We start from the raw sequence: 13,519 nt of genomic DNA on the forward strand, positions 1-13,519 counted from the left end.
CGCATGACTGAAATTCGAGAGATTTTCATGAACACTTGAAAACTAAACACAAAATTTAGCAAAAACAATGCAATGATTCAAACGAGCACTAACATTGTTTGATGTCGTTGGAAATCGAATTGCTCAAGTGGAGAGTTGATAGGGAGAGATGGAGAGTTTAGGGTGGTCCTCTCGTTTCTTCGATCCTCAAATCCCAGCGGTGAAAATTAAAACGGAGAGCAGCTGATCAATTAGAGTTTGAGAGCAATGTTTCAATTTTAAAATGGAGAACAACCGAGGAAGATGAGCGGTGAAAATGACGCAGGTAAGAGAACAACCGAGGAAGATGACTTGAAGCAGGCAGGAGAGCAGTGGCGAAAACGATGCTGAGGGTTTTGTCCTAGGGTTTAGGATTTTTAAAAAGGGTAAAATAGAAATTTTATGGGATATATTTAGAAAGAATTGTGATAAAGTTTTTTTAATGGGTGTATTTAGAAAATGGGATTTGTTTAGTAATCGATGGGTGTTGATAGCCCCACCTAGGGGTGCAAACGAATCGAGTCGACTTGTGAGGTTTTTGAGCTAGCTCGAAAAATATTTGATTCATATTTGAATTTATCGAATTCGAGTAGAACTCACATATGTTCGAACTTTTTTTCGAACTGAACTCGAGCTTAAATTATATTGTTAGATAGTTTGCGAAATTTAATATTTTATTAATATAAGTTAAATATATATTAAATAAATAAATTTTGAGTTTTTCGAGTACCTATTTTTAAACAATAATTCGGATAGTTTGTGAGCATGTTCGAATCTTTTGAGTCGAACTCGAACCCAAGCCCTAATTCGAACCGAACTTGAACAAAAAAACTTTGAATTTTTCGAGTTTCGAAACGAGTTCGAACTCAAATATACCTATTTCGAGTTGAATTTGAGCCTTAAATTTTTCTGCATATTCGACTTGATTTAGTTTGTTTATACCCTTAGCTCCACCCATAAAATTTCACTCAATTTGTACTTAAACCCTAATAATTTGATAAACTTTGGTGTTCTCCTCCAAACTTTGTAAATGCAAGCCACTGTTACTCTGACTGTTTGTCGCAGCACGTTTTACTAGTTAAAAAAATATCAAAACAATATTTTTATCGCTATTCTAATATTATTATAATAACTTCAGATAAAACTATTATAAAATAAAATAAAATAAAAATATTTTTAATTCATGAAAATTATTATATAAAAATATTTAATTTAATCAAAGTTACTCTAACTCGATTAAAATCACTCTAATTTAGTAAAACTCCCAAAGCTAAATATATGGTGGTTTTTTCCCCAAAGCTACTATAACACTTTTATTTAAAATTCGAATATATAATAATTTCGATTAAAATACTCAGGGTGCGTTTGGTACGCACGTTTCTCATTTTCATTTTCTGAAAAATGCACGTTTTCTAGAAAACAGAAAACGACTTTTTGTCATTTTATATTTTTCTAGAAAACGCTAGTTATTTTTTTAGAAAACAAATACGAAAAACGCAAACCAAACACCATTTTTCAGAAAACGCGAGTTTTTCAGAAAATGAAAATGGAAAACACGCATACCAAACACACCCTCAGTATTTATTTAAAATTTTTATATTTTATAATAATTTTGACTAGACTTACAATAATAATGTTGAAATAAGTATGCTTTCAACATACAAAAATAAGATGTGGTGCTATTTAAATCTATTTTTTTTAAAAAAAATTATGACACTTTGGATGAAAATGATAATAAAAATGCTCTTTTATTTTTGTCTACAATGAAATTATATTATTTTCATATTGATAAAAATCAAAAAACATCTTGGCCACCTCCTCTTATTATTTATTTCAAAAATATCCTTATTTTAATTTTGTTAGAATAGTTTTAGTCAAAAATATTAGAGACTATAATATACCATTAGTTTTGATTAAATTTACTATAGTAATATTAGAGCAATTTTAATTAAGTTAAAATAATTTTGATTAATTAAAATTTTTTTAACTACATTAGAATAATGCGGAAGCACTTTATATAGTAATTCTGGCCAAATTTAGGGGAAAAAAAAATACTCTATTATTATAGCAATTGTAATAGTACTCTAATAAGGTTATATATATTAAAAAAAAGTTCTCATAAAAATAAAAGCACTTTTTTATTCCATGCTATTGATCGAAGCTCACCGTGTTAAATTGAGGTGGTAAAATAATATAATTTTATAGAGGTGGATAAATTATTAGGGATAACAAATAATTCAAGTAGGGGAGTGTTTTTTTTTTTTTTTCCAAATAAGGATAATTATTGGGGTGTAACGTAATACATAGGTAGTCACGTGATACTCACGCGTATTAATCAGTTTCGTCTATTTATTTGTTCGTGGATCATCATGATGCAGCCCCGCAGACGAAACCCTAGATTTTCATCCTCCGCCTCTTCGCCTTCTTCCATCGAGCCGAAGCGATCATGTCGTCCAAGCAAGGTTGGGTATTTTTTTTTTTTATCGCTTATGTTTTCCTCTTTCTTGATTTTTCTTTGAGTTTTTTGATTTCGATATCTCGTTTATCAAAATCAGGTGGGAAGGCGAAGCCCCTCAAGCAGCCCAAGGCTGAGAAGAAGGAGTATGATGAGGTATTCGCGTGTTATTGATATGCCACCTTGATCTTGCAATTTGCCCTTCATTCACGGTTCTTAAAGTGTTTAGCTAGTTTGGATTAATGCCGGATACATGATGGATGTCTAGATTTAGGGTTTTAATTGTCTATGTTCGCTATATCTGAGGTTGTGCTTGGGAAATCGTTCTTTGATACCATGATTTTCTTTCTTACTTCTGATTATACTGATTTTAGATAGGGTTCGGCTAATTTGTTGTTTTTTCTCCATTTTTTCGTTATTGAGGATTGGTTGAGCAATCATCATAATTTTCTTGAGATATTGTTTTACAAAATTCATAGAATAGTCTCTACTAAACCTTTGAAGGGGAGCCTTGGCGCAACGGTAAAGTTGTTGCCATATGATCAAAAGATCACAGGTTTGAATTCTAGAAACAGTCTCTTGCAAAAAGCAGGGTAAGGCTGCGTACAATGGATCCTTCTCCGGGATCCCGTATGGCGAGAGCTTCGTGCACCGGGCTGCCCTTTTTTTTTTAGTCTCTACTGAACCTTTAGCATTTGCATCAACTAATTGCTACAGAACCTTTGTGCAAGGGATATTGTGGAGAATATGTGTAAGATGATAATTAGTGAATGGTTGAAATAGAGAAGTCTTTGTAATGTCTTATCATGAGCTCCTTAGGCTAATAAAAGAAATGCAAGACAATTGTGCAATCAATGTTACTTATAAAAAATGTAACAAGGATGGGAATGCTAAATAGATGGATAAGGTTACTATAAAAGATAAAAATAAAAAAACACTATATGAGATCAATTATGTGTAGCTCTAACAAATGATAAAACTAATGAAAATTAGTTATGATGGATATCTTTATGGATTACCAGTATAGACTTTATGGTAAACAAAAAAGTTGAATTGGTGAGAGTTGATGTACAAGGACAGGCAAAAGAAAGTTCTATTTAAGGTAAGGGATTTGAAATAACATGGCAGCATTGATCATCAGTAAGTTGACGTTGCATAGAGTTTAATAGTGGAATACCATCCATGTAGCTGACCCCAACATGGAAAACTGGAAAGAGCAAAACAGGAACTATGGAGAGAGCATGATAAAGTGGCTCAAAATTATCAGTCAATTGGTCCAAAATAGTAAAGATAGCACACAGTCATGTCAATCACTTTGACAATCTGAAACGCATGGATAATAAAAGATTCAAAACGAACAAATTTGAAAACTCAGAGTTTAGTTAAGTTTCTTTGTTTCACTAAAACTAAGTTGATAGTTCATGTGCCTCAACTATGAAAGATGAATTCAAGACATAAAAAACTAGGAAAAGATTCATACAAAATTGTGCTTGTTTTTAGTACATTAGCACCAATAATAACCAGCATCAATGAACAAATCTCTGGCAAACAAGCTACTGTTTCAGATCGGCTTTCAATAAGTGAACAAGAAGAGAATTATATAGAACCAACCAATAGACTAGCAATGCTAATTCTTAAAAGGTGGCAACTGCTTCAGAATAATTAATTTCATCCTCTAACACTAAGATTTGAAAAAAAAAAAAATCTCAGAGCGGATCTTTCTTTGTTGGACCATGAGCACTGGAGCTATTTCCTTCTCAACGCTGCTCTTTCCTATTTTTTGTGCCTAATTTGTGATTCATGATGTTTACTCAATCTCTGTTGTGGGCTGAGGTACTACTACAATTTTACTTGTGGCAGCTCGCTCTCACGTGGTAAATGCATCTCACCTTGAGGATTAAACTTATGATTCAACAGCTTTTTGAATAGATCCTACCTGTATTTTCATCAGTCTTGTGGTGTTATGTCCTAACTGTAATTTGAGGCTTAATATACAACTTTTAAAATGTTCAACACTAACTCTTATATGGCATCTACAGACTGATCTAGTGAATATTCAAAAGAAGAAAGATGAAGAGAAGGTGTGATAACTCAAATCTCATTGTAGTTTCAAACTTTCCGAGTAACTGATCAATTGCTCCTACTGCTCTTGTTCTGAAACAGGCACTCAAGGAGCTGAGAGCCAAGGCTTCCCAGAAAGGAACATTTGGAGGCTCTGGTCTAAAAAAGAGTGGAAAGAAATAGTGTGTTTGTGTCTATTACGTATTATAAGACTTCATTCTAAAACTTGGCCATCTGGGACCAAGTGCAGTCACTCTAACTTGGCAAACTATCCCACATGCGTGTTTTATTTGATTATAACGATGAAATGTGAAGGCGTGTGATACTTTGACAGTGATTTGATCACCGCTGTTTAAACTGAATGACTTAAATAAAATAGTGCAAAAGTCACAAGCTTGTTCGTGGCTTGGGACTTCATACGATTGTTCATGTGTCATTGATGAAGCCATCCATGAGTGAGCCGTTCACCCTTCCTTTGTCTCTTTGTCGCAAGTTCATCATTCGCCCGAGTTAAGGATGTACTAATTGGTAGCCATTGTTAGGCAGCCCGAGCTCATTCGTTGCCTGCTCTCGCTGTTTGCCTCAACAACCCTCCACCTCTTTACATACTATTACAATCTTCCTCATTCCAGAAACTTGATTTCTCTCCTTTTGGCTAAATTGATTAGTTGTTTTAGACCTTAAATCAAACATTTTGACTGCTTCAATATCTACGTTTCAGACAAAATGATATGCCCTTCGTTTCGATTTAAACAGCTAGAATTACACTATTTTTCCCCTTTATATAATATAATGTTACTTAAATCTAAGGAATACGTTTGATAAATTTTTCTATAAAAACATTCTCTGTTTTTTAATATCTCATACATGATTTTTTCAATAAAATGATCTGCAAACTGTAATTCCAATTAATTGTTTCTCAACTGATTAAATGTAAACTAATTATCAACTCTAAATTTCATTTTCATTGACATGCATGACATCATTGCTGTCCTAACCCATACGCCATTTTGTACACTACTTGTCACAATATTAAATTAGAAAAATAATTATTATTACAAAATAAAAAACTTATTTCACTCCAGAAGAATAAAGTAAATTTATGGATCCAGATGTCTGTCCGCTGTTTCCCCGGAATGACTGAAGTTGCTCCTAGTTCCATCTATCAACCATTTCATTAATCACACAAGGGGACAGAGCAGAAGAGAATAATAGAGTCCTGTTCTATCGTCTCTCTTTCATTGACCATCAGCATCATAATCCTCTTCCTTCAACACCTTTGAGGAAGAGCTCAGGGGATCAGTTCATTGTTGGAGGCCATGGCGATGCCTTTAGAATTCGCAGCGTACGTGGTTTGCATGGTGTGGGACGCCGTCGGGGACTGGCTGTGCTGGTGCGTCTCAGCGGCCGACGCCATCGCCGGCGCCGCCAGGTTCAGAGATTTCAGTCGCTTCCTTGTTTGATCAGTACTACTTATTTTTTCTTCTTATTTTTTCCTTCTGAATTCAATCTCCTCAAACTATTTGTTCATAGTTGGAGATTTAATACTCTTCGAAATTCTCAACTTATTTGTGTAATTAATAGGATTGGATTAATAAAAGACCTGAAACAGAGCACTGAATCAGATTTTTTTTTTATTATTATTCTTCCCATTTTTCAGAAACTTTCAGTCCTCTGTAACTTTTGGCTTCTTGTTTGTTCTTAGATTTTCCTTTTCTGCGTACAGTAGTCTCTCATTGCATAAATAATTACTGAAAACGACGAGATTCAGGGTGGTTGGACTTGGACACCGTGAAGATGATAAACCTCGTTGCTAATCACTCATAAAGCACCACTGTTAATTGTTCATTAATGTGAAAATTTGATGCTAAACCTACAATTAATCTCCACCTTATTTATCATTTGAAGACAGAAATTAGGCCAAATATTAACGCGCGCATAAATATGAAAAATGTGCTGGATGATCCTGGAAGCTTACCAACCTACCAAATGGCTGATATGTATATACAGTGACAGGTCCACTAACTCTGCCAACAATGGCGTCTGTTGGATCTCATTTTTCATGCCAATCTCGATCGAGTCGGCCAACCTAATCCAGCTCTGAAAATATTATTTAGAAGAATAAGCGAAATATTTTTTTCCCATCCACAGAATCAAAAGGATTCTGTCGAAATATTTGTTTATTGTTTTTGTTTTTCTGAAAAATAAAATGATGTCCAGGGATGATGATTGGTTGGGTGTTGTATTAGTTTTATTATAATTTTAATTTTTCTAAATCCAAAATAAATTGAACTCTTTTAAGAAACATAGAGTTTCAAATTATTCTCTAATTTGAAAGCACTGTACAGTTAAGTATCAAATGAATATACTTGCCCCTGGTATAACGAGAGGATGCCTTCTCAATTTCTCGGATATTTAAAAATCGGGTTCAAATTAACGGATAAATTTTTTAATAGATAATTAGCCAAAGAATATTATACTGATATAATATTTTTTTATTTATTTTGATTGCTGATAGAAAATTACTAGAGGTCAAATTGATAATTAACTAATAAAGAAAATATTAAATGAATATTATACGTCGGAAAAAAAAATTGACTAAAGTTTTATCTGTCCAAGTTGACCGTTGAAAAGACTAAAATTGTCCCAGTTTGATTCTTAGGAGAAAGAGGAGGAAAGTGAATGAGCATATAAGTAATTCGTTCTCTGAAGGGGTAAATCGAATGAAAAAGTGCTAATAATGGTTAATGGTTTAGGAAGGGAAGAAAACATGAATTATCATTGTTTATGTTTGAACTGGTTGAGATCAGGGGATAAGCTGATTCCTTCATACATCACAGTTGAATATTTTTGATGGGTTGGACTTTGATCGAGTCGGCTTCTGTCGGGTGGAGCAATGCCATGAGCTTGAGGTGCTTGGTGTAAAAGCATTATGCTCCGCCAAAGACAAAAACTTGAAGGAAACTAAGAACACCCAAGGAGTTAAAAGGGAGAGGACCAGATGGATCTGGGCGAAACTCCTCCGATGTTCAAATCAAAACCTAACGATCAAAAACGAAAAGAAGACGAAAGAAGAAAGTAGATCGGAGAATTGTTGTGCACATATCTATGCCCGCATGAGCGGTGAATAGCCCTCATTAGGCATTCCGTGCACTTCTCGCCCATCAATGTACATCTTCAGATTGAATCCACATGTTCGACCCATCTGCCCACATATTGAGACCCTATCTACACCATGTATCCCACTCGCTCGTCCCGTTTTGTCGAATCCTCTGTCAAACTCCTCAAGTTGGACTATGATCATGTGACGCCTTCTTTCGACCTGCTAATTTGATCCGAACTTGGACGTGAGTCGGATTGACTCAAGTACAGCTCGGTAATGAGTTGGATGGATTTGACTTGAGCTTGGCTATGAGTCGGACTGCTTTAACTTGAGCTCGGTCAAGAATCAAGTTGCTTTGACTTGAGCTCGATCATGAGGAAGGTTGACCCAGCCTGATCCTATGTTGATTGAGTCATGAGCTTTTATATATATATATATATATATATATATATATATATATATATATATATATATTCTTCTCCTATATATTCATGGACGACTCCCATGTATTCTGACATCCCAATTTATTTTTGAGAATCGAAACATCCGAAAGGAGTTCCGGGTGTCCGGACTAATGAGGGTCCTCCATGGATGTACAAGATAATGGTATGCTGGTAAAAAAATATCTTTTATATATTTATATATTTATATATATATATATGACGAAGAAAAAAAAATTGAACAAGTGTATACAGATATATAACTTTAGTTCAAAACAAGAGGAAATAACTTTCAAATAGTTAATTGAGGCGGATAATTGGCCAGAGACGGATATTAGTTAGGTTTGTCTTGGACTCTGGTCCGGTCCAATTTTTTTTATTATCTATGTAAACTTTTTATTTAGACTATTAAAATCAACTCCTTCCACGTCCAAAACTCAATCCATATCATTAAACTTTAATTTCTGGGTCAATTCCTAAATAAGGAACAAGATGAAGTTACAACTTACTATTTTAATGACTGTCATTTTAATTCGTTCCTTTCGGACATACTTTAGTTTGATTAAGCATAACATGATTTATCATGTGCTGTGTCAGACATAGCATGGGATATCACAAACTTTCGGACTTGTATTGGCTTGACTTAAGCTTGGGAGCTTTAATTTATATATATATATATATATATATATAAATAAAAAGAGAAAAAAATTATATATAAAGAAAAATAGAGGATAATATATTCAATAACGGATCTAAGGGGAGCGGGATGTGCTTGAATATCCTCTTGCTCCTGAAAAATTTTACCAGTATATTGTAATCCGAGGGATAATGAGAAAGAAGATAAGCTCCAACTTCCTTTTTTTATGTATTTTTTTTTATTTTTATCTGGATCGGTATATTCTTTGATAAAAGACAAAAGAATAATTTACTTTATACCTATTATTTTTGTTTAGTAGAGCACGTGCTCATTATTAAAAGAAAATATTTTTGGATCATCCAATTTGAAACTAAAGTTTAACTATGTTCTTTAGTAGAGTGTATATATATACTAGTCTTTTAAAAGTGTTCTATAACCACATGGTGAACCCCAATTGAAGTATTTTTTTTATTACTAATAAAAAATAATGAGTATTTTTATTTTTGATTATTTATTTTTTATATTTTTAAGTTAGGCTCGACATGTAATTCTTCTTGACGCAAGTCTATATCGTACTTGACACAATGTAGGATTAAGTTGTGCCCAACTCAAAATGTGCAATGTGAGCTTCTATTGCGACTCACGGACACAAGAACCCACGAGAAGGCACTCAAAATGTGAGCTTCTACTGCTTATGTTTGCTATCACATCGTAGCGCATATATGTATCTGATTACATTCGAACAGACTTTGCCCGGTGAATCTGTAGATGAATTTGCACTTGCACTCCGACTCGCAATTGCTTGCGCCATTGATCCCTACTTGCTCTTTGCTGAGGTAACCACGAATTATATACTTAAGTTCCCGCCTGGCATAACGTATATCTTGTTTGATATATGTAAATAGAGAAGTGGTGGAAGAGTAAAGAAGTTCTTCATTGTGAATGAGACTTTTGTCCTACATTAGGAGTTTCAAGACATATTAGTTGGTTTATATTAATTCTATGCATTGATGATGTGAGCAAATGTATGAGGAGAGACTCTTTTACGTGTGGATGCGCAGGGGGTTGCAAATTCAGGGCTCGGATTACATTGAACCATGTTGACTCGTGGAATGATACACCTATATAAAGAGAGATCATGATTTTGAGTAAGATACACAGAAAAGGAGCAGTCGAGGGTGGGATGACCCAAGTAAGCCTCAAAATACAGCCGGAGGTGGGACGAACGCCCGACTGCCCGTTTGCTCATTCGCTCGGAAAGCATAGCCGAAGGTGGGATGAATTTGTTTTAAGGAAACTGTGATCATCCGGCTTCTCTGCTCGCCCGACCGCCCGTTCGTTCATTCGCTCGGAATTATTAGAATAATCTAAATATTAATTTGATTTGATCTGGTCAATTCTGATAATTCTCTTTTACCCCCCGACAAACTTAACGGGAGATTTTAACGTTGAGTTTGCTTGCTAACTTGTTGAAACGTTGTTTGGATAATGACTTAGTAAAGATATCAACAATTTGATCTTTAGCAAAAATATAAGAGACGGATAACTGCTGAGTTGTCACACGTTCACGAACAAAATAAAAATCAATTTTCATATATTTTGTACGAGCATGAAAGATTGGATTTGCTGTGAGATATGTTGCTCCAATATTGTTGCACCAAATTTTTGGTGCAATATTTGATGCAAGATGAAGTTCAGAGAGAAGTAATTGAAGCCAAATAATTTCTGACGTTGTATTTGCTATAATTTTATATTCTGCTTCAGTGCTTGAACGATATACTATAGGTTGCTTTTTCGAATTCCATGGGATAAGATTTCGTCCAAGAAATATTATATATCCACTAGTAGAGCGTCTATCTTCAGGAGAACTTGCCCAATCCACATCACTATATGCATGTAAATCTTGAGACAATTGGCGATATAAAAGAAAACCATGTAGAATAATACCTTTGAGATAACAAAGTATTCTTTTTATATTATCCCAATTTTGTTTGGTTGGAGCATGCATGAATTGACAAGTACGATTTACCACAAAAGTAATATCAGGGTGTGATAGTGATATATTGTAAGACTCCAACAATACTTCGATAAATCTGTTGATCATACAGAGCAGGAGAGGATGAAGTTGGAGAGTTATTTATAGTAATTGGTGTAGAGATCGAACATCCTCTATCCATTTTGGCTCTTTGAAGAAGTCTAGTAATGTATTTGCTCTGAGAGAGAAGATAGCCATCCTCATGTGAAATAAGCTCAATACCAAGAAAAAAATGAGCAATACCCAAATCTCGAGTAGAAAATTCTTAATTGAGAAGACTTAATAAAGTTATGATACCCTTCTGATCATTGTCGGTTATCAGAATATCGTATACATAAATAAGAAAAAAATATCATAGATCCATCATTATATTTGTGAAATAGAGACGAGTCAGTCTTTGATCTAGAAAATCCTTGAGCTTGTAACCAATTAGATAGTCGATGAAACCATGCACGAGGAGCTTGTCGAAGACCATATAAAGATTTCTTAAGTTGGCAAACATGAGATGAAAATTGTGGATGAATGAACCTAGGTGGTTGCTCCATAAATACATTTTCCTCAAGTTGACCATGGAAAAACGCATTTGAAATGTCCAATTGTCGTACATGCTAATTAAAACTAACAACTATTGATAATAATAGTCTGACAGATGTAATTTTGATGACTAGGCTAAACGTGTCATTAAAGTCAATACCTGGTTGTTGAATAAATCCTTTAGCTACAAATCGAGCTTTGTGTTATTCAAGAGAATCATCAGCTCAATGTTTAAGACGGAATGCCTATTTAGAGCTCACAACAATCATTAAGGGACTACGCGGAACTAGACTCCATGCTCCATTTCGAAGAAGTGCCTCAAATTCTATAGCTATTGCACTACGCCAATTTGGATCCTTGCTTGCTTATGTAAAATAAGTTGGTTCCATAGATTTTGAAGAGACCACTAGAGCTTATGGAAGGGGATATCGAGTTGCATTTGGCGGGCAACGCTCATAAATGTCACTACGGGAAGCATGCGACAAGGAGCATTATCATTTGAATCACTTGTTGATGACAACGAGGAAGTAGGCTGATATGGCAATGTAGATGACGAACTTGTATTATCCAAGGATCCAAGGATCCAGAACTAGAGAGTATCTTATCTTTGACCGACGAGGCTTCCAAGATTGGAGTAGCAACCTGAGGTAATTCTGATGGTATAGGGGAGTTATTAGAGAGTTCCGGAGCAGGACCTAGGATGCCATCACTTCTGACAATATTAGGTGGCATCAAGAAGGTGCCACTTGTATTTGGAGGAGAGATCGAAGAAGCTACCAAAAAAGAGAATAGAGACTTGTCAAAAGTAATATGTTATGAAATATAAATTCGTCCTGTTGGTATATGCAAGCAACGATAACCATGATGCAAATTGCTATAACCAAGAAAAATACATTGTAGTGAATGAGAGTCAAGCTTATGTTTAGAATAGGAGCGTAACCATGGATAACATGCACAACTAAAAATTCGAAGGAAAGTGTAATCAGGGGTTTGATTATAAAGTTTTTTTTTGAAAAGGACACTTATGATTGAACAATGGAGTAGGAAGTTGATTTATGAGATATACTATAGTGCTAACGACTTCATCCCAAAATTTACGCAAAACCGATGCATGATGAAGAAGAGCTAAGGCAGCTTCAAGCATATGTCTATGCTTTCTCTCAGCAGAGCCATTTTGTTCTGGAGTGCGAGGACAAGAAACTCGATGAACAATTCCACAAGAGACAAGATGACGATGGAGAGCTTGATATTCACCTCCTCAATCAGAATAAAAAGAGAGTATTTTACGATTAAAATATAGTTTAACTTGAATTTTAAAATTATAGAATATATCAAATAAATTAGATTTCCTTCTCATAGGATAGAGCCAAATATATTTACTAAAATGATCAATGAAGGTAACATTGTAATGACCCAGCCCCTCGGCCCCTTGGGCAGCCACACTAGTGGCCCAACCTTGGTCCCTTGGGCGGCCACAATGGTGGCCCAACTGGCGACCCTTTATGTCGTCAACCGACGACCCTTCGACCGTGCCGTTACTCACAAGGACTTTCCACCCCTGGCCAGTGGATTTTTGCCTTCCCCAGGATTCGAACTCTGAATCTCCAGGTTAAATACTAGAGTTTATGAATCTTGGTAGCTAAGTGAGCGGCAAATTGTCACGCCCCGGAGGAGTCCCTGTCCGAAGAAATTTCGATAACATCTCCCCTGTACGGCGGACAATCTGAAACTTTCTACATCGCCCCCAGGGCCACACATACATCGGGCAACACGACCGGAATAATAAATAAACAACAATCACACATCCAACATCCACGCAGTTTAATAGTGAACAACTAAGAAGCAATGATAAGAAGACTCAAAAACAACTCTACTCAACTACACTCATAAAGCACAAAACTGATGTCCTACTCCACTACACTCATAAAGCTCAAATCCGACGATAAAATCAACTTACCTCTTCTACCGTCTAGGCAGGCGTGTAGTAAAACAAATTCAAATAAGCTCATCGACAGTATCCATAAGGTAAACTAATACAAGTTCAGATAATGCAATAAGAGACATAACAAAAAGATCAAATAACTCTGGGTCTTCAGGGGACTAACGACTGGAACTCTCTGGACAGCATCAACCTGAAAATAGCAATGGAGGAGGGTGTGAGTCCAACACTTAGCGGGTAACAACTGATATGCATAATAAAGAAAATAACAACCAGCACTAATCATGCGTACAGTCT

The 13,519-nt window shown here is 35.2% G+C and overlaps 1 protein-coding gene across 1 annotated transcript; it reads left to right on the top strand.

The window, feature by feature from the left end:
* Positions 1-2,348: 2,348 nt before the first annotated feature.
* LOC121996251 (translation machinery-associated protein 7-like) lies at positions 2,349-4,956 on the top strand. Its single transcript, XM_042550156.1, has 4 exons — positions 2,349-2,480; positions 2,574-2,629; positions 4,513-4,554; positions 4,637-4,956. The coding sequence occupies exons 1-4, from the start codon at positions 2,465-2,467 to the stop codon at positions 4,715-4,717; spliced, it is 195 nt and encodes a 64-aa protein (XP_042406090.1). The 5' UTR covers positions 2,349-2,464; the 3' UTR covers positions 4,718-4,956.
* The last annotated feature ends 8,563 nt before the right edge of the window (positions 4,957-13,519 follow it).

This window comes from Zingiber officinale, chromosome 6A (genome assembly GCF_018446385.1).
Source record: "Zingiber officinale cultivar Zhangliang chromosome 6A, Zo_v1.1, whole genome shotgun sequence".
Taxonomy (NCBI): domain Eukaryota; kingdom Viridiplantae; phylum Streptophyta; class Magnoliopsida; order Zingiberales; family Zingiberaceae; genus Zingiber; species Zingiber officinale.